Consider the following 21,747-nt stretch of genomic DNA (forward strand, 5'->3'; position numbering starts at 1 on the left):
TGTTGGGCAGTTAGCCTGTGCCTCTGTGAAGTCTAACAGGGCACAGTGCTTTGCTTTTAGGGCTACTCTGTGAAATAACAGAGCTAGTTCATACCGCCATATAGTGCCGCAATTGCTAGCAGCAGGTTCTACTGCACGGTGGACCCCGGGCTACGAACGCATTAATTACAATAAAACATCTATATTTACTCGGTGCATTCCGCTAGCCCTAGCAGGTAAAGACTCTTGCTCTAACATACACTTCTTCAACGTTGCATAGAGGGAATTTGCCCATAAGAGGTCAAAGACTCTGCCAACTTTTCTCCGGTGGGAGTCAATATCTGGAGAGAAGATGAGAATATCATCCAGATAGACTACTACCAAGGTGGAGAGCATATCCCAAAAGACGTCGTTGACAAAGTCTTGCAAAATGGCTGGGGAATTACAGAGCCCGAAGGGCATCACCAGATACTCAAAGTGCTCATCATTGGTATTAAACGCCGTCTTCCATTTGTCACCCTCACGGATGCGAATCAGGTTATAAGCATCCAGCAGATCTAATTTGGTAAATAACCTTGCTCCCCGTAGCCTATCAAAGAGCTCAGAAAATCAGGGGCAGCGGGTACTTATTCTTAACGGTAATGGCGTTAAGACCCCTGTAATCTATGCAAGGACGTAATTCTCCATTCTTCTTCTGCATGAAGAAGAAACCCGCCCCTGCAGGTGACACTGACTTCCTAATAAACCCTCTTGCCAAATTTTCCTGGATGTATTGGGACATAGCCTCCGTTTCTAAGAGAGAGAGGGGATAGACCCGTCCCCAAAGAAGTTGTGCTCCAGGCAAGAGATCAATAGGACAGTTATAGGGACGGTGAGGCAGAAGGGTCTCCGCAGCCTTTTTGGAGAAGACGTCTGCATAGGACCAATAGCATTTGGGAAGGGAAGAAAGATCTGCGGGTATCTCGGTGGTGGAAGCCTGAACGCACTCTCTCACACATCTGCCCTTACATGATTCACTCCAACCCAATATCCACCCAGAGGGCCACTCAATATGTGGGGGTTGAAATGAAGCCAGGGTATTCCCAGCAGAATCTCGTCCATTCCTTCGGGAAGGACAAGAAGGGAAATAATCTCCTGGTATGAAGAGGACATGGATAACATGAACGGGACAGTCTGGTGTGTGATTTGTAATGGAAGTGTCGACCCATTCACTACTCTAATAGTCACCGTTTTGGCGAGCATCACCAGAGGTATTGCATGGCGCAGAGCAAAAGCAGAGGACATGAAATTCCCCTCTGCTCCAGAATCCACACAAAGCTCTACTGTTAGAGAGTATGAGCCTAACATAATTGTCCCTTTGAAGGACAGCTTGGAGGAAAACGCCGCTGTGTCTAGTGAACCTCCTCCAATGGTTACTAGATGCGATCGTTTACCCGATCGCCGTGGACATTTATTTGCATAATGTCCTTGTTGTTGGCAATTTCTACAAACCACGGGTACTCGAGTGGTCCAAGACTTAGGTCCCGCTCGAGAATCCTCCATGGGAGTCGGACGCCTGAACGGAAGATTCTAGAGGTCTAGCGAAGGTGGGAGCCAGCTGAAAACTCTGCCTACACTGGGTCCGCTCCAACCTCCGCTCATTAAAATGGAGGTCGATGCAGGTAGATATAGAAATGAGCTCCTCCAGTGTGGCGGGAATCTCCCTGGTGGCCAAGGCATCCTTCACATGTTCTGCCAGTCCTTTCCAGAACTCCGGAATAAGGACTTTATCCGGCCACTCCAGCTCAGAGACCAGAGTCCGGAATTGGATGGCAAACTGGCTGACCATGGATGAACCCTGTGTTATTGCCACCAATTGGAGCGCGGTATCGTGGGTGACACGAGGTCCCAAAAAGACCTGTTTCAGAGCATCCAGGAAGAAGTGAGTACTCTGCACCACATGATCATTGCGCTCCCATAGAGGAGTTCCCCACTCCAACGCTCTGCCCAACAAAAGGGATAAAATAAATCCCACTTTTGCCTGTTCCGTAGGAAAACGTGCAGCCAGGAGCTCTAGATGTGTGAAGTACTGACTCACAAATCCCTGACATAGCTTACTGTCACCAGCAAACTTGTCTGGAAGTGGGAGACAGGATAAAGTCGGAGCAGGGGTGGCAGAGGACAAACTGGCTGCAGCTACACTTGCAGCCTGAAGAGCGACTGCGGTAACATCCACAGCTGAGGTTGTGAGCTCAAGAGCCGCCAACCTACCCTCCAGCTGCTGGATGTACCGCTGTAAATGCTGATCGTCTGCCATTTACTAGCCAGACGCTGGCGCTAGTATTCTGTTAGGGCTGGCGGAACGCACTGAGTAAATAGAGAGATGTTATTGGGTGCGTTCGCAGCCCGGGGTCCACTGTGCAGGAGAGAACCTGCTGCTGGCAAATGGCAGCCCTATATGGTGGTAGAAGTGAACTCTGTTAGTTCACAGAGTCGCCTAAAGGTACCGTCACACTAAGCGATGCTGCAGCGATACCGACAACGATGTTGATCGCTGCAGCCTCGCTGTTTGGTCGCTGGAGAGCTGTCACACAGACGGCTCTCCAGCGACCAACGATCCTGAAGTCCCCGGGTAACCAGGGTAAACATCGGGTTACTAAGCGCAGGGCCGCGCTTAGTAATGCGATGTTTACCCTGGTTACCGTTGTAAATGTAAAAAAACAAACACTACATACTTACATTCCCGGTGTCTGGTCAGGTCCCTCGCCTTCAGCTTCCATTACTGACTGAGCGCCGGCCGTAAAGTACAGCGGTGACGTCACCGCTGTGCTTTGCTTTACGGCTGGCCGGCGCTCACCAGTCAGTGCGGGAGGCTGAAGGCTGAAGGCTATCGGGAATCGGTATCGGGATTTAGATTAATGTGTAAAATAAAGAATAAAAATAAAAAATATTGATATACTTACCCTTAGACGGACCCTGGTTGTCACCGCTGCAATCGCCATGTTTTCCTTCCTAAGAATGAGCGCGTTAAGGACCTTCGATGACGTTGCGGCTTGTGATTGGTCGCGTGAGCGGTCACATGACCGCTCAGCGACCAATCACAAGCCGCGACGTCATCGAAAGTCATTAAAGTGCTCATTCTTAGGAAGAAAAGCATGGCGATTGCAGCGGTGACAACCAGGGCCCGTCCAAGGGTAAGTATATCAATATTTTTTATTTTTATTCTTTATTTTACACATTAATATGGATCCCAGGGCCTGAAGGAGAGTTTCCTCTCCTTCAGACCCTGGGAACCATTACAGGATACCTTCCGATATTTGTGTCCCATTGACTTGTATTGGTATCGGATATCGGTATCGGCGATATCCGATATTTTTCGGATATCGGCCGATACCATCCGATACCGATACTTTCAAATATCGGACGGTATCGCTCAACACTAGTGTCCACACTTCTTAGGATTCCTCATTGCCTGATTTAAATCAAACTGGCTCATTGCACTATGGGAACTTCTGATTTCGGTATTCGATATACTGAAAGTATCGGAGTTCCGATACTGCGAATATCGGCCGATACCCGATATTTGCAGTATCGGAATGCTCAACACTATTCATGTTGCATAGAAATATAAAGCTAAAAAAATATTTTTGTGATTTCTATGCATTTACTGCACTGGACTTAGGTTGTAATATGTGCAGATGGTGCACCCTTTTAATGTACAATGGAAATATATTTTAGACTATTTCATGTATTCCCCAATATAAATATTCTATTTTATTAAAGTAGAGTAATTATCCCTTTTTTCCTTGTAAAATTGAAATTCACAAGTATTCCCGTTCCCTTTGATGTTGAATAGCATAGATTAATTTCTAATGTGCATTTCATAAATAAGTACATTTTATAATATTTAAAATTAAACTGCAAAATCCCTTTTCACCCATATGTCTAAATGTGAAAAATAAGGCAGATTGTTACTATAATATCAAAAGCTTTCAGATTTGATATGCACAGTATTCATCCTTTACTTTGAAATATACATTGAAAATCCTGTTTACTTCAGCGGTGGTTGCTAAAAGGATAAAGGATGACCAAAGGGAGCCAAATGCAGACCAAAAATTCTGAAGTACACAACATTAAAGATATCTAATCAAGTAAAATCAACAGCATTAAACAGTTTAACAGAATGTGAATCTGTAGTAATAAGTCACTATTATATCTGGTTAATTGAATCAGGCAGTTCTACGATGTGCATAGAATTATTTATATTTTCTATATAATATTGCATGCAAATTAGATATAATTTATGTGAAACCATAAAAAATATGAACATACAAATATACCTCATCTATATTCTTGTAGATTTCACATAAGCTTATAGTTCAGATACTGTAAAGATTGTAACTATATATAGAAAATATAATAGTTACTTACAAATAAAAAATGTGTAGAAATATTTTCCATCGTTGCCCACTTTACTATATATTGGAGACAAGGCCAGGACAAAGTATTTTGGCGCCAGATGTGTCCGTAAACAAGCTCTGACAACCACTTCCACTTGAATTGTTACCTTTTTAACAAAAAAGTACCAACAATAGTAAAAAAAAATGTGCACCTTGAGGCTATGTGCCCACGTTGCAGAAATGCTGCGGAAATGTCCGCAGCATGTCCACAACTCCCTGCTCCGGGTAAAACGCATGCGGAATTTGCATGCATTTTCCCGCAAAACGCGAGCGTTTTGCAAACGTTTTTAGTTTGCAGAATGCTTGGGTTTTCCAAGCGATTTGAAGCATCCCTTGGAAAAGTGACTGACAGGTTGGTCACAATTGTCAAGCATAGTGTTTGACAACTTTGTACTATGAATGCTGCCTATGCAGCATTAATATTAAAAAATAGAATGTTAAAGATAATTAAAAAAAATAAAAATATGGTTATTCTCACCTTCTGGCGGCCCCCGATCTCCTCAGCGGCGCTCCCGGTACTTTCGGTTCCCAGGGAAGCTTTGCGCGAATGACCTTTGTGACATCACGGTCGCACCACTGAGAGGACTCCGGGAGCCATCAGAAGGTAAGTACAGTACAGATCAAAAGTTTGGACACACCTCATTTAAAGAGTTTTCTGTATTTTCATGACTATGAAAATTGTAAATTCACACTGAAGGCATCAAAACTATGAAATAACACATGTGGAATTACATACTTAACAAAAAAGTGTGAAATAACTGAAAATATGTCTTATATTCTAGGTTCTTTACAGTAGCCACCTTTTGCTTTGATGACTGCTTTGCACACTCTTGGCATACTCTTGATGAGCTTCAAGAGGTAGTCACCGGAAATGGTCTTCCAACAATCTTGGAGGAGTTCCCAGAGATGCTTAGCACTTGTTGGCCCTTTTGCCTTCACTCTGCGGTCCAGCTCACCCCAAACATCTCGATTGGGTTCAGGTCTGGTGACTGTGGAGGCCAGGTCATCTGGCGTAGCACCACATCTTGGTCAAATAGCCCTTACACAGCCTGGAGGTGTGCTTGGGGTCATTGTCCTGTTGAAAAATAAATAAATAAATGATGGTCCAACTAAACGCAAATCGGATGGAATAGCATGCCGCTGCAAAATGCTGTGGTAGGCATGCTGGTTCAGTATGCCTTCAATGTTCATTAAATTCCCAACAGTGTCACCAGCAAAACACCCCCACACCATCACACCTCCTTCTCCATGCTTCACAGTGGGAACCAGGCATGTAGAGTCCATCCGTTCACCTTTTCTGCATCGCACAAAGATATGGTGGTTGGAACCAAAGATCTCAAATTTTGACTCATCATACCAAAGCACAGATTTCCACTGGTCTAATGTCCATTCCTTGTGTTCTTTAACCCAAACAAGTCTCTTCTGTTTGTTGCCTGTCCTTAGCAGTGGTTTCCTAGCAGCTATTTTACCATGAAGGCCTGCTGCACAAAGTCTCCTCTTAACAGTTGTAGTAGAGATGTGTCTGCTGCTAGAACTCCGTGGGGCATTGCCCTGGTCTCTAATCTGAGCTGCTGTTAACCTGCGATTTCTGAGGCTGGTGACTCGGATAAACTTATCCTCACAAGCAGGGGTGACTCTTGTTCTTCCAGTTCTGGGGCGGTCCCAATGTGAGACAGTTTCTTTGTAGCGCTTGATGGTTTTTGCAACTGCACTTGGGGAGACTTTCAAAGTTTTCCCAATTTTTTGGACTGACTGACCTTCATTTCTTAAAGTAAAGATGGCCACTTGTTTTTCTTTACTTAGCTACTTTTTTCTTGCCATAATACAAATTCTAACAGTCTATTCAGTAGGACTATCAGCTGTGTATCCACCAGACTTCTGCTCAACACAACGGATGGTCCCAGCCCCATTTATAAGGCAATAAATCCCACTTATTAAACCTGACAGGGCTCACCCATGAAGTGAAAACTATTTCAGGTGACTACCATCATCAAAGCAAAAGGTGGCTATTTTGAAGAACCTAGAATATAAGACATATTTTCAGTTGTTTCACACTGTTTTGTTAAGTATATAATTCCATGTGTTAATTCATAGTTTTGATGCCTTCAGTGTGAATGTACAATTTTCATAGTCATGAAAATGCAGAAAAATCTTTAAATGAGAAGGTGTGTCCAAACTTTTGATCTGTAGTGTATATCCCTATTTTTTTATTTAAACTTTTTTTTACATGAATATGGATTCCAGGGCCTGAAGGACAGTCTTCTCTCCTCCAGATCCTGGGTACCATCCGCACATGAAGCGCTCACTTTACGCATGATGGGCATAGCCACATTCTTAAAGTGAGCATTTCAATGCAATCCTATGGCTGCGGAATCACCGTGATTCTGCAGAAATAATGAACATGCTGCGGATTTTACCGTTATACGATTCTGCAGCAGGAAAATCCGCTGCATGGACACAGCAACTGCGGAATACCATTGGATTGCATGGGAATGCATTTTTTAAACGTTTTTAAGCGATTCTGCTGCAGCAAAAAATGCAGCAGAAATGCATAAAAAATGCAACATGGGCACACAGCCTGAGGGTGAGGCTTCAATGGGGGGTGCAATTTCACAGTTAGATTTAGGAATCACTCATTTTGTGAACAATTTACACAATTCCAGGGACATATAGAGATATTCAAGCAAGACATCGCTTAACAATGATTGGGGCTGTTTGGTTTCAATTAAGGTTTCCAGCATTTGATGAATACCCTAAGGGAAACAAACGGTTTGGGGATTAGACCCGGTGACCTGTTGCTTCGAGGATATTTTTTCTGATGATGTATGGCCAGTTTCCTTGCCTGTCCGAATGCTGATTCTTCTTTTGTCATTATTCTCCCTGGTTTTCTCATTTCCATGTGTTTTGCATTTTCCCATTTTGGTTGGCCTTATCACTTTCTGGGTGGGAATATAAATAGTATCCCTTCCTTGCACTTCCTTGCTGGCTATATTCCCTGGGGGATGTATATTTAGGATTTCTAGCTTTTCATCTTAGAGGTTTAGCTTACTGGGCATCAGTTGCATTCTTGCTGCAATTTGGTTTTCTTTCCTTCCCATCAACTTTTCTTTTGACACGTCTTAGGTTCTTGGAAGGTGTTTCTTTTGCCTTTTATTTTTGCTACTCCTTAACCTTTTCCCTTCTACCTTATTTGAATATGTCTTAGTTTCTCATTATCTCTCCAGACACTTTCATTTCCCCTTGTTGGTAGAGTTTTGTGGCCTCCCCTCTGGTTCCTCAGGGGCTATGAGAAACCCCTTGACAACCTTTTAGGGAGCCAGGTCCGAGGTGTGTTTTTTAGTTGTACGCTCAGGGTCTTTCTAGTCTGTACAGGGACCAGTTAGGTATATGTGTGGTGTTTCCCTGGTGCGATTATGAATACATTCACAACAATGCCATGACGACTTTTCACATCCACAGCTTGTTTCTGCATAATTCCCTCTTTTCCAGTCTTCTGTAGCACAACACAACACAGTAATAAGAATATTATTTATAAAATCGTTATACCAAGAAACAGAAAGATGATCGGCACAGAGCTTCACTATAGCGCAATTGGAGATTCGCTTAAACCATTGAAGCTCTAAAAAACTATAGGGAGAAAAATACTTTATCTAAAAAACTAATTAAAGCTGCCAAAAAGGAAACAGAGAAGCACATTGCTAAGGAGAGTAAAACTAATCCCAAACTGTTCTTCAACTATATCAATAGTAAAAGAATAAAAACTGAAAATGTAGGCCCCTTAAAAAATAGTGAGGAAAGAATGGTTGTAGATGACGAGGAAAAAGCTAACATATTAAACACCTTCTTCTCCACGGTATTCACGGTGGAAAATGAAATGCTAGGTGAAATCCCAAGAAACAATGAAAACCCTATATTAAGGGTCACCAATCTAACCCAAGAAGAGGTGCGAAACCGGCTAAATAAGATTAAATTAGATAAATCTCCGGGTCCGGATGGCATACACCCACGAGTACTAAGAGAACTAAGTAATGTAGTAGATAAACCATTATTTCTTATTTTTAGTGACTCTATAGCGACAGGGTCTGTTCCGCAGGACTGGCGCATAGCAAATGTGGTGCCAATATTCAAAAAGGGCTCTAAAAGTGAACCTGGAAATTATAGGCCAGTAAGTCTAACCTCTATTGTTGGTAAAATATTTGAAGGGTTTCTGAGGGATGTTATTCTGGATTATCTCAATGAGAATAACTGTTTAACTCCATATCAGCATGGGTTTATGAGAAATCGCTCCTGTCAAACCAATCTAATCAGTTTTTATGAAGAGGTAAGCTATAGACTGGACCACGGTGAGTCATTGGACGTGGTATATCTCGATTTTTCCAAAGCGTTTGATACCGTGCCGCACAAGAGGTTGGTACACAAAATGAGAATGCTTGGTCTGGGGGAAAATGTGTGTAAATGGGTTAGTAACTGGCTTAGTGATAGAAAGCAGAGGGTGGTTATAAATGGTATAGTCTCTAACTGGGTCGCTGTGACCAGTGGGGTACCGCAGGGGTCAGTATTGGGACCTGTTCTCTTCAACATATTCATTCATGATCTGGTAGAAGGTTTACACAGTAAAATATCGATATTTGCAAATGATACAAAACTATGTAAAGCAGTTAATACAAGAGAAGATAGTATTCTGCTACAGATGGATCTGGATAAGTTGGAAACTTGGGCTGAAAGGTGGCAGATGAGGTTTAACAATGATAAATGTAAGGTTATACACATGGGAAGAGGGAATCAATATCACCATTACACACTGAACGGGAAACCACTGGGTAAATCTGACAGGGAGAAGGACTTGGGGATCCTAGTTAATGATAAACTTACCTGGAGCAGCCAGTGCCAGGCAGCAGCTGCCAAGGCAAACAGGATCATGGGGTGCATTAAAAGAGGTCTGGATACACATGATGAGAGCATTATACTGCCTCTGTACAAATCCCTAGTTAGACCGCACATGGAGTACTGTGTCCAGTTTTGGGCACCGGTGCTCAGGAAGGATATAATGGAACTAGAGAGAGTACAAAGGAGGGCAACAAAATTAATAAAGGGGATGGGAGAACTACAATACCCAGATAGATTAGCGAAATTAGGATTATTTAGTCTAGAAAAAAGACGACTGAGGGGCGATCTAATAACCATGTATAAGTATATAAGGGGACAATACAAATATCTCGCTGAGGATCTGTTTATACCAAGGAAGGTGACGGGCACAAGGGGGCATTCTTTGCGTCTGGAGGAGAGAAGGTTTTTCCACCAACATAGAAGAGGATTCTTTACTGTTAGGGCAGTGAGAATCTGGAATTGCTTGCCTGAGGAGGTGGTGATGGCGAACTCAGTCGAGGGGTTCAAGAGAGGCCTGGATGTCTTCCTGGAGCAGAACAATATTGTATCATACAATTATTAGGTTCTGTAGAAGGACGTAGATCTGGGTATTTATTATGATGGAATATAGGCTGAACTGGATGGACAAATGTCTTTTTTCAGCCTTACTAACTATGTTACTATGTTACTATGTTAAAGATCTGTTTCAGAAGGACAGATGAGGTCTCCCTTGCTGTGAGCTGCGGGTGGTGCTATGCAATCGTCAGAGTTTTGTACAAGACCATATAATGAGAAGAAAAATGATGCAGCACTCACCCTTGCGCTTCTTCCAAGTGTGCTCTTTATTCAGCAAAACATACTATGCATAGTATGAACTGGCATACGCAGTGATCTGTGAGGGAGCGGGAGTCCGGTCTCTCCTCACTCCCGCTCCCTCACAGATCAGTTTAATTCCCCTATAGCCCTCAGTATAATATCCCAACAGACCGCCATTCTGTGGCCAAATAATATATGAGAAATAAAAGAAATTTATACTCACCTAATCCTGGTTCCCTGTTCACCACTGCTACCATTTCCTCTTATATCTTGATTAGCAGTGGGCACTGAGCAGCGCAATACAGTGATGTTATTGCATCACCTGACATCTCCTGCATTGAGCAGCCACCATCCTCCAAGAGGGTGCAGGCCAGAAGTAGGCTGCATTTTGCTGGAGTTACTGGTAGAGCAGGGAGCTGATTAGAGCTCCTTTGCTTCTGTCTCAATGCTTACATGAATTGCATTTGTTTCTTAAAGGTGTGAACACAAATGAGTGTAGGGAGAAAATGACGGCCTGGTGCATAGCCAGTCAGAGAGCAGTGGGCTAAAGTAGTTACTCACTAATACCCTGTAATCAGTGTACTGAATGCCAGTGACCAAAGGAAGGTGGCAGTGGCCATCGGCACATCAATGACAGTGATTTATTTTTAAAATTGTACTTCCCCTAGAGAGGCAAAAGGTAGTACCCTAAGCGGGTGCTTACTCTGCCTACCCATTGTCCCGGCCCTGATTGGAGATAAAAACTAATTTATTAACATTAATCGGTAATCACAATTTGGCTACGTTTCCCACTAGTGTATAGAAAATTTTTACATTTTCATCCAGAAAAAAATAGATGTTTTTTCACCTGAGTTGCCATCAATATTCTATCAGTTTGGCACCCAATTTTATATATCAGCAGATGTTTAAATTTACAAGACCAAATACAGTTATCTATGTTAAAAAATTGCAATATATTAGTAAAAATGTAATGCTATACAGATTCTCCATATAGGATACCATTTTCTTTGCACTACCATAGACTTGAAATGTGAGTCTCGTCCGAAATATGGAGTAGACTAGTGTATGCTGCAATTGTTTTCAAGTGATCATCTGAACAGCCATTTTGAATAACATTTTTCTGATTGCTGTCAGTTTTTTCACAAACAGCACTTGGATTACATATACAGTTGTGTAAACAAAATCTTACTGACAGTAATCTTAAGGAGCAGATGCACACTATTGAATCCATGTCTATCAAAAACTTTGTTTACTGGTCAGTCCACTTCAGTTCATGGCCATTCCTTCCCTTTACTAGTGGACCAAATCAAGATCTGATATATTTGTTGTATGCCTGCTATCTGAGTATCTGAGTATCTGTTCTTGAAAATCTTCTGACTCTTAGGCTGGGTTCACATTGCGCTAGGTGTGTCCGTCTAACGGACTCGTTTTTAAGTAGTAAAAACGCAATGTAACGCACATACTAACGCGCCCATAGACTTGCATTGTCTGACGCATCGTGACGCATCCCTAAATTGGTATGCGTTTGTCACATAACGTTTTTTTTCTGACGGACCTTCAACGCGGCTTGCAGCGTTTTCGGGTCCGGCCAAGCTAACGCACTACTAACGGAAGCGTTCATTCTGCCATAGAAGGCTATGGCAAACGCAGTCAGACGCAAATCATGAAAAATTTCCAAATAGGACCACACGTTTTAATAGCGTTTGAGGGTGGTCACATGTGGTCATGTGACAGGAAATGTGATTTCGGCCATTAAAATATCCCACTCACACAAAGTCTCCTGCACGTGACAGAGTGTTTTGCCGTAGCTCTTATAAAATGTAAGTACATTTCTATATATTATATATCTCTGTATACATCATGGGAGTCTGTAATGTCCGTCGGATGTGTGTGTACTAAAAATGTATTGTTTTGTTGCACACAGATGTCGGATACAGATGTCAGCAGCAGCAGCAGCGTGTCTGCGATTTTTTCTTCTGAGTCGGTAGGCTTGCACTTTAAAAAACCATGTTGTGTGAAACTCCATTGTATTGAGCTAGGCATAACAATCCTGTTTATTGTTTTATTGTGAATAGGAGTCTTCTGAGCCCGAGGCTGCTAGACCTCCCCCCAAAAAACACGCAAAAACAACAAAGGTACATAGCACACATGTTGAATTTTTCATGCATAAATTTATTGATCCAATGAATGTTAACATTATTTAATGTTAAAATATTTTTTTTTACATTTTACATACACAATAGGTTGTGGCACAAGGAGGACAAAAAAGAAAAAAGGTCCCTAGACGTCTGTCGTCGCCACAACTGCCAGTGGTAAATATAAAACTAGAAATATTCTATCCAATATTTACCAACAATCTATCTATTCACTTTCTATCTACTATATCTATAAACTATCTATCAACTATCTATCGCTCCATCTATTTGTCTATCTATATCTATGTATCTATCTATCTATCAATATCTATGTATCTATCTATCTAACTATATCTATCTATCTATATCTATGTATCTATCTATATATCTATCTATCAATATCTATGTATCTATCTATCTATATCTATCTATCTATATCTATCTATCTACATCTATCTATCTATCTATATATCTATATATTGCTATATCTATGTATCTATCTATCTCTGTATATATGAATATGGCCATCCAGTGAAATTGACACTATCAACATAACGTTTTGTGTTTACATTGTCCAAGTCAGCGACAAAAAAAAAAAGGATTGTCGTTGACGAAGAGCCATTGACTATCCACAATGAGACACTTATTAACCTTGTGGAAGCCAACCCCTCCATATGGGACCAGAGCAACAGCTCCCACCATGACATCGTGAAGAACCGGAAGTTGTGGGATCAAATAATCTGTCACTTTGATCCCCGATACATGGAGAAGTCGACAACCTCAAAGAAAAAAATTGGTAAATATTGGTGACGTAACATCGGAAAATGTTTAAAAAAAAAAAAATTTTCTATCCTATCAACCTATCCACTTGTTGTCTGCTATCTATCTCTCAATTATCAACTATCTGTACACTATATATCTATCTATCTATACCAGGGGTCCCCAACTCCAGGCCTCGAGGGCCGCCAACAGTGCAGGTTTTCAGGATTTCTTTAGTATTGCATTGGTGGTAATGTGATCATCTGCACAGGTGATTATTCCAACCCCTGTGCAATACTAAGGAAATCCTGAAAACCTGCACTGTTGGCGGCCCTCGAGGCCTGGAGTTGGGGACCACTGATCTATACACTATTTCTACACTAGTTCTTATCTAACAACTATCTATCTACTATTTATATATCAACTATCGTAGCAAACTATGAACAATTTTTCCTATATCTTAACACAATCTACTATTTTTATATATTTTTTTTTTTTTTAATTTAAAGCCGATGCTGTCCATACCCGTTGGAAGTCCATCCGCGATCGCTTTGTCCGTGACTACCGAAACAGTCAGAATGCACCAAGCGGATCAAGTGGCAAACGGGTGACACCGTATGTGCATTATGACCAACTGCTCTTTCTTCAGAAAACAGTGTCTCAGCGCTCGTAAGTACAAGAAGGTCTGTGTGCGAGACTAAATTGTTTAAAGGAAAATAAGTAATTTTTGTTTTTGGGTTACAGCACGATATGCAGTACCGCTGCTCCTAGACCAGCAGAGGAACTTGAGCCTTCTTCAGTGGAACCAACGCAACCTGAAGATGTGTCTGGCATCAGCGAGCCACGATCTGCGGATAGAAGCACTGTTGCTGCAGGTGTGAGTGCCCGGTTGCAATCACAGCGTGGACGCAAGCGAGCATCTCAAAAAGATGAAGCAGATGCAATTATCGTGGATGGACTCCAACGGGTAGAGGACATGTGTCGCAGTGAGCTGAAAGACCTGAGACGAGAAATTACCGAGCTGCAAGCACGCGAGTCTGTCTACTCTGCTAATGAGTGGAAGCTACTTTTATTATCCTATGTGCCTGTAGTACAAAATATCCCGGCACATAGAAACCTTATGTTTTGACAAAGACTTAACGAGCTTGTAGAGGAATTTGTGGGCACCGAGGAACCCGCTCCATCGGGAAGAAGAAGACTGGACATGCCGCCCTACAACCCTCAATATAGAGGCCGGGGTGAAACGAGCGTGGAACCTCAAAGACAATGTAGCAGTCCATCATATAGTTGGGCAGACAATACTCCCGTGCAGTACCAAAGTCTTTAGTACAGTTCACTGTCCACAGCCAGGTGCAATTACCGCGTTGCAATTTTTTTTTTTTTGGGGGGGGGGTTTGTTGTTAATTTCTATTTTCCTTTTTTTTTTCATCCCTATGGGATATCATATGTTACACCTGTGTACCAACAGTTTGTTGGGAAAATACAAAAACATTTAGTAAACTGTTTCAAATTTCAGATTCTTGTATGACTTTAACTTTAACTTTTTACACGACATAAGGTAACTTTTTACACGACATCAGGTTAAACAACATAACTTTTTACACTACGTAACTTTTTACACGACATCAGGTTAAACAACATAACTTTTTACACTACGTAACTTTTTACACGACATCAGGAAGACTTTAAATTATTTTCACACGTGTCTGTCTTGCCATGGAACCTGGCCTTCATGTGTGAAGTAGTGTGCAAATTGATCACGAATCCTCATTATTTGTGATGCAGAACGAACTGTAGTCGTTTCAATGCTACTGAGGTTCGACTCACAATCATTGGGGTCTACCAACTGGGGTTCATGTCTCGCCACAAAATTGTGCAGACAGATGCATGCCTTCACAACACGGTCCACATTGTCTGGTTGCAGTTGCATGCAGGTTAGTAAAATCCGCCATTTTAATGTCAAAATCCCAAAGGCACACTCCACATAACGTCTAGCCCGGCTCAAGCGATAATTAAAAATGCGCCTGCTGGAGTCTAGACTACGGCTTGAGTAGGGCTTGAGGAGATTTTGTCCTAGTTGGAAGGCCTCATCACCAACTAAAACATAGGGCAAACTTGGGCCTTCGGTCCCCGGAAGAGGTCGTGATGACGGTATGTTTAAACTTTGGTTGTACAAACATTGGCCCATGTTGGAGTCTCTGAATACTCTGGAATCGTTAGTCCGGCCATAAGCTCCAATATCCACAGCAACAAAACGGTACCTGGCATCCGCAATCGCCATCAATACTATAGAAAAGTATTTCTTATAGTTATAGTAGAGGGAACCACTATGTGCAGGTTTCTGAATCCGAATGTGCTTTCCGTCCACGGCACCAATACAATTGGGGAAATTAGCCACATCCTCGAACTGTTGGGAAATTGCTAGCCACATTTCTGATGTTGGTGTTGGTAGCACAAGTGGTTGCAAGTTGTTCCAAATGGCATCACAAGTTTCCCGAACCAGTTGACAAATTGTTGACTTCCCAAGTCGAAACTGGTAATGCAGTGACGCAAAAGTTTCTCCGGTAGCCAGATATCTGTTGACATTCAAAAACAACAAAAAAAAAATTAGGATTTTAATGATCATCTAAAGGCTAGTTTACAATATAATAAACAATTGCAAAATGAACATTAGGCCACACGATCCCGAGATCTAGTCTTTGTCAATAGAATGATAAAAAAATGTATAATTACCTCACAGTCACTACTAAACGTTGCTCCGCACTGATGCTTTCACGAAAAGTGCTGCGATGATGATGTATCTCATCCTTCACATGTGAGAGCAGAACATCAAAGGTCTCAATGGACATCCGTAGATAGCGTTGATTTGAAGGGATGATCCCGAAGCTGCACATACAGGGTGTGAAAGGCACCATATGTACTCCGCAAGAAATTCACTTCGTGGATCCAATATCTCCTTTGCGAACTACGCTTTCTCTGCCGAAGTCGCAACCGCATCAAGCGAAATCTGACGAGCTCAGACACAAACATCTTGCTAGCAGAAGTTCACTCAATGCTTTCAAAATGGAGAATGAGTCTGTGCTCACACCCGACAATGACAAAAGGGAGAAAAAAAAAAAAGAACAACTTTATTGACAGTGACAAACGCAGACAAACGGATACTTCGTAAACGGACATCAAAATGAAAAAACGCGATCACATGCGTTAACGCTAGTGTTACCGTGACGACGAATTTCACATATTTTTGCTCCGTTTCTGTACATGCGTTTAACGCATCCGTTTAACGCCATGTACTTGACGCAATGTGAACCTAGCCTTACTCTTTCTTCTTTTAACTCTTATAGCAATCCTTTCTAATTCTTCCTGGAAATGTATAGATAAATTGATAATTGGGTGTTACCATTTCACTTATCAATAAGATGTGTCTTTTACATAGTCTGACACTGTTAGCACTGATTGGAAACAAAATGTAAAAATACAAAGAAAAAAACACAAAAATCGAGCTTGGATTAAGTTGGTATACATGCAGCACATAAATGTATGTTGTCATTGGCCATAAAGCATATGAAATCTACAAGAAACAAAATAAACAAAAAACCCTGCTGTAACTAAATAAGTAAAGAACAAAATGCATCTAAATAACTCAGGGTTCTTAGTAATACTGTTTTTGATCAAAAATAGCATAAAAGCCATCCCACCGTCATCAAGGTGTCCTGATCGGGACGGTCCTATGCTGTCTAATATTAAAAACCTTACCATGTGTCAAAATTGACCTGAGTATGTGAATAAAGGCAGACAAAAGAACCGGATCCCGAGCTGTGGACACCAGTCTAGGGAAGCCTTTAAGTGTAATTTCCAGCTCAGGAGAGGAAGGCCACACCCCCGTTTGCACAGAATCTAAAAATATAAAGAAAAAAAACACAAATATTGAGCTTGGATTAAGTTGGTATACATGAAGCACAAAAACGCATGTTCACACTGGCCATAAAGTATATAAAACCTACAAGAAACAAAATAAACAAAAAACTCTGCTGTGACTAAATAAGTAAAGAGAAAAAGTGCATCTAAATAACTGATTGGAAACAACACATGCAACATCATGTTACACTACGGGACAAAAGCATCATGCTATTCATCTAACCCTTTTTGCATTTATGGACTAAAATTTTTTTTTCAATTTTCTGTCGTGATATTTAGGAACGTCATCAATTTAATTCATTTAGAGTTCATTTTACCATAAACATCTCTATTTGATTATTAGGATACACAAGGAAAGTTGGATACTGGACATATTTCAACGCATTACCAATGATGAAGGAGTCTGTCACATTCCTTATGATCTGGAGATCTCTAATCAAGAATTAAGCCATATTGTACGAAAAGCTGAGCAATGGCGAGGTATCAATGGAGAACGAAGAAAGGTAGGGAAACTTTTTATATGTTACATTGTTACAAAGTTACATAGGTTGAAATAAGACCTAGGTCCATCAAGTTCAACCTTTCTCCACGAATTATAAATTTTGTCACTAAATTATCTATAACCCACAATTTTGAGTTGAAGAAATCATTCAGCCCTTTTTTAAAAGCTGTTTTAATGTCTGTGTCCGCCATTACTACCTCTTGTGGCAGGGCATTCCACAGTCTGACTTCTCTAACTGTAAAGAATTCTTTCCTATTTAGCTGCCAGAATCGCCATTCTTCCACCTGTAATGAGTATCTCATGGTCCTTAGTATGGTCTTTGAAAAGAATAAGCTATGTGCTAGTCCTTTGTATTATCCACACATGTATATGTGAAAGTATTTTGCATGTCCAACAACAGCTTACATATTACCAAACATTGCATCAGCCAGAGAGGACTCACATGACCTCTGGTACGGCTTTGCAGCCATCATATCACATAGTATAGCTCAGCGAATCTGGAGGCTCTATCAGAGCCATTACAAAAGCTGAGGCGGGGAATACAGTAGTCATTTTGGAGTGTTACAGGCTGTTTTAAAATTTTCTCTTAACATCTCTAATGAGTGCACAGCTCATCATTAGAGATGTTAAGAGAAAGATTTAAAACATTGAATGATAACTCCGGCCAAATGCATGTATAAAACTGAAAACAATTATATATTTGTCCCAGAAAATTATTGTAATTACACATGTTTTGTTATACACATGTTCAACTGATACAAAAGGCAAATTGGACATAATTTCACAGAAAACCCCCAAAATGGGCCTTACAAAATTGTCACCTTTCCAAAATTGTTTGTAATCAACTTTGTTTCAAGCATGTGATGCTCATTCAAACTCACCTTTGGCAAGTAACAGGTGTGGGAAATATGAAAATCACACCTGAAACTAGATAAAAAGGGGAGAAGTTGACTAAATCTTTGCATTGTGTGTCTGTGTGTGCCACACTAAGCACAGAGAACAGAAAGAGAAGAGAACTGTCTGAGGACTTGAGAACCAAAATTGTTGCACAATACCAGCAATCTCAAGGTTACAAGTCCATCTCCAGAGATCATGATGTTCTTTTGTCCATGTGTGCAACAAAATCAAGAAGTTTACAACCCATGGAACTGTAGCCAATCTCCCAACGTGGACAGCAGAGAAAGATTGATGAAAGGCTGCAACTCAGGATAGTCCAGTTGATGTATAGGCAGAAACTTAATAGCTATAAGAAGAAATTGATTGCAGTTATTTATTCCAAAGTGTGTTCAACCAAATATAAGGTTGAAGGTGCCAACAATTTTGTCCAGCCCATTTTGGGGGGTTTGTGTGAAATTATGTCCAATTTGCCTTTTTTTCAGTTTTTTTTGTTGTTCCAGTGAACCCAAAGGAAATAACAAAACATGTATAATTACAATAATTTTCTGTGAGAAATACTTATTTTTTTCAAACAATTTCAAGGGTCCTAACACTTTTGGTCATGAGTGACTATATGTGTCTTGGTTGGGGAATTTATATAGGTGTGCTAAAACATGCCTGCACTATTAAATGTTTAAAATTGCTGTAATCATTTTTATTTATATGTTTGGATAAAATAAAATTAATTTTCCCTGTCTAAAAATGAAATATGTAACAACAGATATCTTGAGCTAGGAACACAACCTCAAAACTCAGCAATAGCCCAAAGCATAGTTGTGGAGGGTACATTTACCGGATTGGAATAGTCAAACAGGTATGCAAAAAAGAAATCATGTGTAAAATATTTTCAAATTCCTATCTTTGGAACACTATTATTCCACCTGGCCAAACACTTAACCCAAAATGTTACATTGTTTGTTAGGTACACACACGGTAAGTAATTTTCAGCAATAGCCAACAGTACAGTTGTTGAATTTGATTATGAAAACAGTTATTAAATAGTGATGAATGAATATACTCGTTACTCGAGATTTCTCGAGCACGCTCGGGTGACCTCCGAGTATTTTTTAGTGCTCAGAGATTTAGGTTTCAGAGCCGCAGCTGAATGATTTACATCTCTTAGCCAGCATAAGTACATGTGGGGATTACCTAGCAACCAGGCAACCCCCACATGTACTTATGCTGGCTAACAGATGTAAATCATTCTGCTGCGGAGATGAAAACTAAATCTCCGAGCACTAAAAAATACTCGGAGGTCACCCGAGCGTGCTCGGGAAATCTCGAGTAATGAGTATATTCACTCATCACTATTATTAAACCCTTTCATTTCTTTTATTTGTTTTCATTTTTTTTAAGTTGTCCCCCCGCTTGACAGAAAATGCAAGCAAGGAAACTAACTTGTAGCAACAGCCAGCAGTATTATTGTGGCATGTCCCATTGTTAAATTTGACTTCTAAAACAGTGTTAAAACTTTTTTCCAGTTATCCCAATTATTTTTTTTTTGGCTTTTGGTATTTTATATTTTACAGTTTTGCAATGGTTTAACTTTTGTCTTTTGTATGTATTTATATATAAATGATATATTTCCTGGGTATTTTTTCCATATACTGAAATGTTATTTGCAATTTCTTTCAATTATAATTCTTTTACAAAAATCCTTATCCCAAGGCCTGATTTACATGTTTGATGGTCATGATAAGCACACGGACTAAGATGTCCGTACCAGTTCTGACAGAAACTCAACATCATCATAGGAATATGTAAGGCTGTTGAGTTTAGATCAGGAGATCTACGGCAATTCTAGATATTGTGGTCTGAATGCAGAACATTAATGTCAGATGTAAGAAACTATTCAAAGAAAAAGTTGCCATATTTTGCAGTTTATAAGACGCACCAGATTATAAAATGCACCCCAAATTTTGAGGAGAAAAATATGAAAAAATATTTTTTAATAAAATGGTGGTGCTTCTTACAATCCATGCATCTTATTACTTACAGGGGGTGGTGGCTACGGTGACGCAGGGTCTCAGGGTCACTGCTGGCAGAGGCAGGAGCGAGGCAATGCTGTGAACTCCAGACTTGGAGAAAGGGGTGTTCGGATGTGCGATGTTGTGGGGGTTCGGTGGTGCAGGGGCTCCTTTGACATTTTGTGAAAGCCCGGAGCCCCAGCACTATCCATGATTTACTATGTGGTGGACCTCGGAAAAATGGCTGACGGCGGCGACGCATGCACAGATGGAGATCTTGGCACTGAGATCTCGTCTCCCAAGATCTTGGGGTCAAGATCTCCTGACATCTTGGTGCCGAGATCTCTGTCTGCACATGTGCTGCCCCAGGCAGCCCCACCGCATAGTAAACCATGGTAGTGCTGGGCCTCCGGGCTTTCACAAAATGTCAGCGGAGCCCCCGCATCACCTAACACCAACAGCATCGCACATCCAAACACCTCCTCATCCCAGCCTGTGGCCTGCAGCAATGCGGCACTCTTGCCTCCTTCAGCAGCAACTCTTGGACTCTACTCCACCGCGGCCTGCACCACCAAATACCTGCAGTGCCACACATCCAAACACCCCCTCATCCCAGCCTGCAACCTGCAGCAATGTGCCACTCTTGTCTCCTCCGGCAGCGACCTTGGGTCCCTGCTTCACCACAGCTGGTAAGGTATGTTCACATTATAAGATGCACACCCATTTTCCCCCAAAATTTAGGGGGAAAAATTTGTGTCTTATAATCAGAAAAATATGGCATTTTATACTAAAAATGAGAAGATTCCATTACTCCACAAAATAGAAGGGCAAAGCTTAGATTATGCAATTTGCTGCATACCAATGCACAAGTGCTATTCAAAAATCTAAGGAAGTTATGATGTCGTACAAATATATTACTAAAAAAGTTGCTGAATAGAATTTAAATAAAAAATAACCCCCTCCTGGCCACCACACACAATTTTTGATGATACATCCTATGCATTGTTTTTCTTTTAATTGAAGGGAAAAATATTTTTGAAAACTTTATATTTTGTCCATTGTATTATTGTAAAATTTATCAAACAAGTCAGATTGCCTTAATATATTTTGTCTGCATATATGTTACATAATTAATTATTAACACAATTAACTAATTGATATTGCAGAACAAAATAATAGTAATAATAGTGACTACAAAAACATTTGGAAAAAGACAGCTAAAATATAATATGACGCTACCTAATATTTTGTCATTGTAATGAGTTTTGCATGTTTAATTAGATAACAATGTTTTTATGATTAGGTCAGAATCATTATAATGCAGTCTACAAACTAAACTTGTAATTTGCCTTGGCAGTAAAATGATCATTCAGTAACAAAATATTATTGGACAATGTTTCAAAGTGGGAAAAATACACATTTAATAAAAG

General features: G+C 40.7%; 1 protein-coding gene across 1 annotated transcript in view; it reads left to right on the plus strand.

The window, feature by feature from the left end:
• LOC138643368 (uncharacterized) overlaps positions 1-17,704 on the plus strand; it is a 157,491-nt gene extending 139,787 nt beyond the window's left edge. The window contains exons 8-9 of the mRNA XM_069732289.1: positions 17,256-17,415; positions 17,675-17,704. Of these exons, the coding sequence (XP_069588390.1) occupies positions 17,256-17,415; positions 17,675-17,704 (190 nt within the window). The remainder of the gene's footprint in view (positions 1-17,255; positions 17,416-17,674) is intronic.
• The last annotated feature ends 4,043 nt before the right edge of the window (positions 17,705-21,747 follow it).

Source organism: Ranitomeya imitator, chromosome 6 (assembly GCF_032444005.1).
Source record: "Ranitomeya imitator isolate aRanImi1 chromosome 6, aRanImi1.pri, whole genome shotgun sequence".
Classification (NCBI taxonomy): Eukaryota; Metazoa; Chordata; class Amphibia; order Anura; family Dendrobatidae; genus Ranitomeya; species Ranitomeya imitator.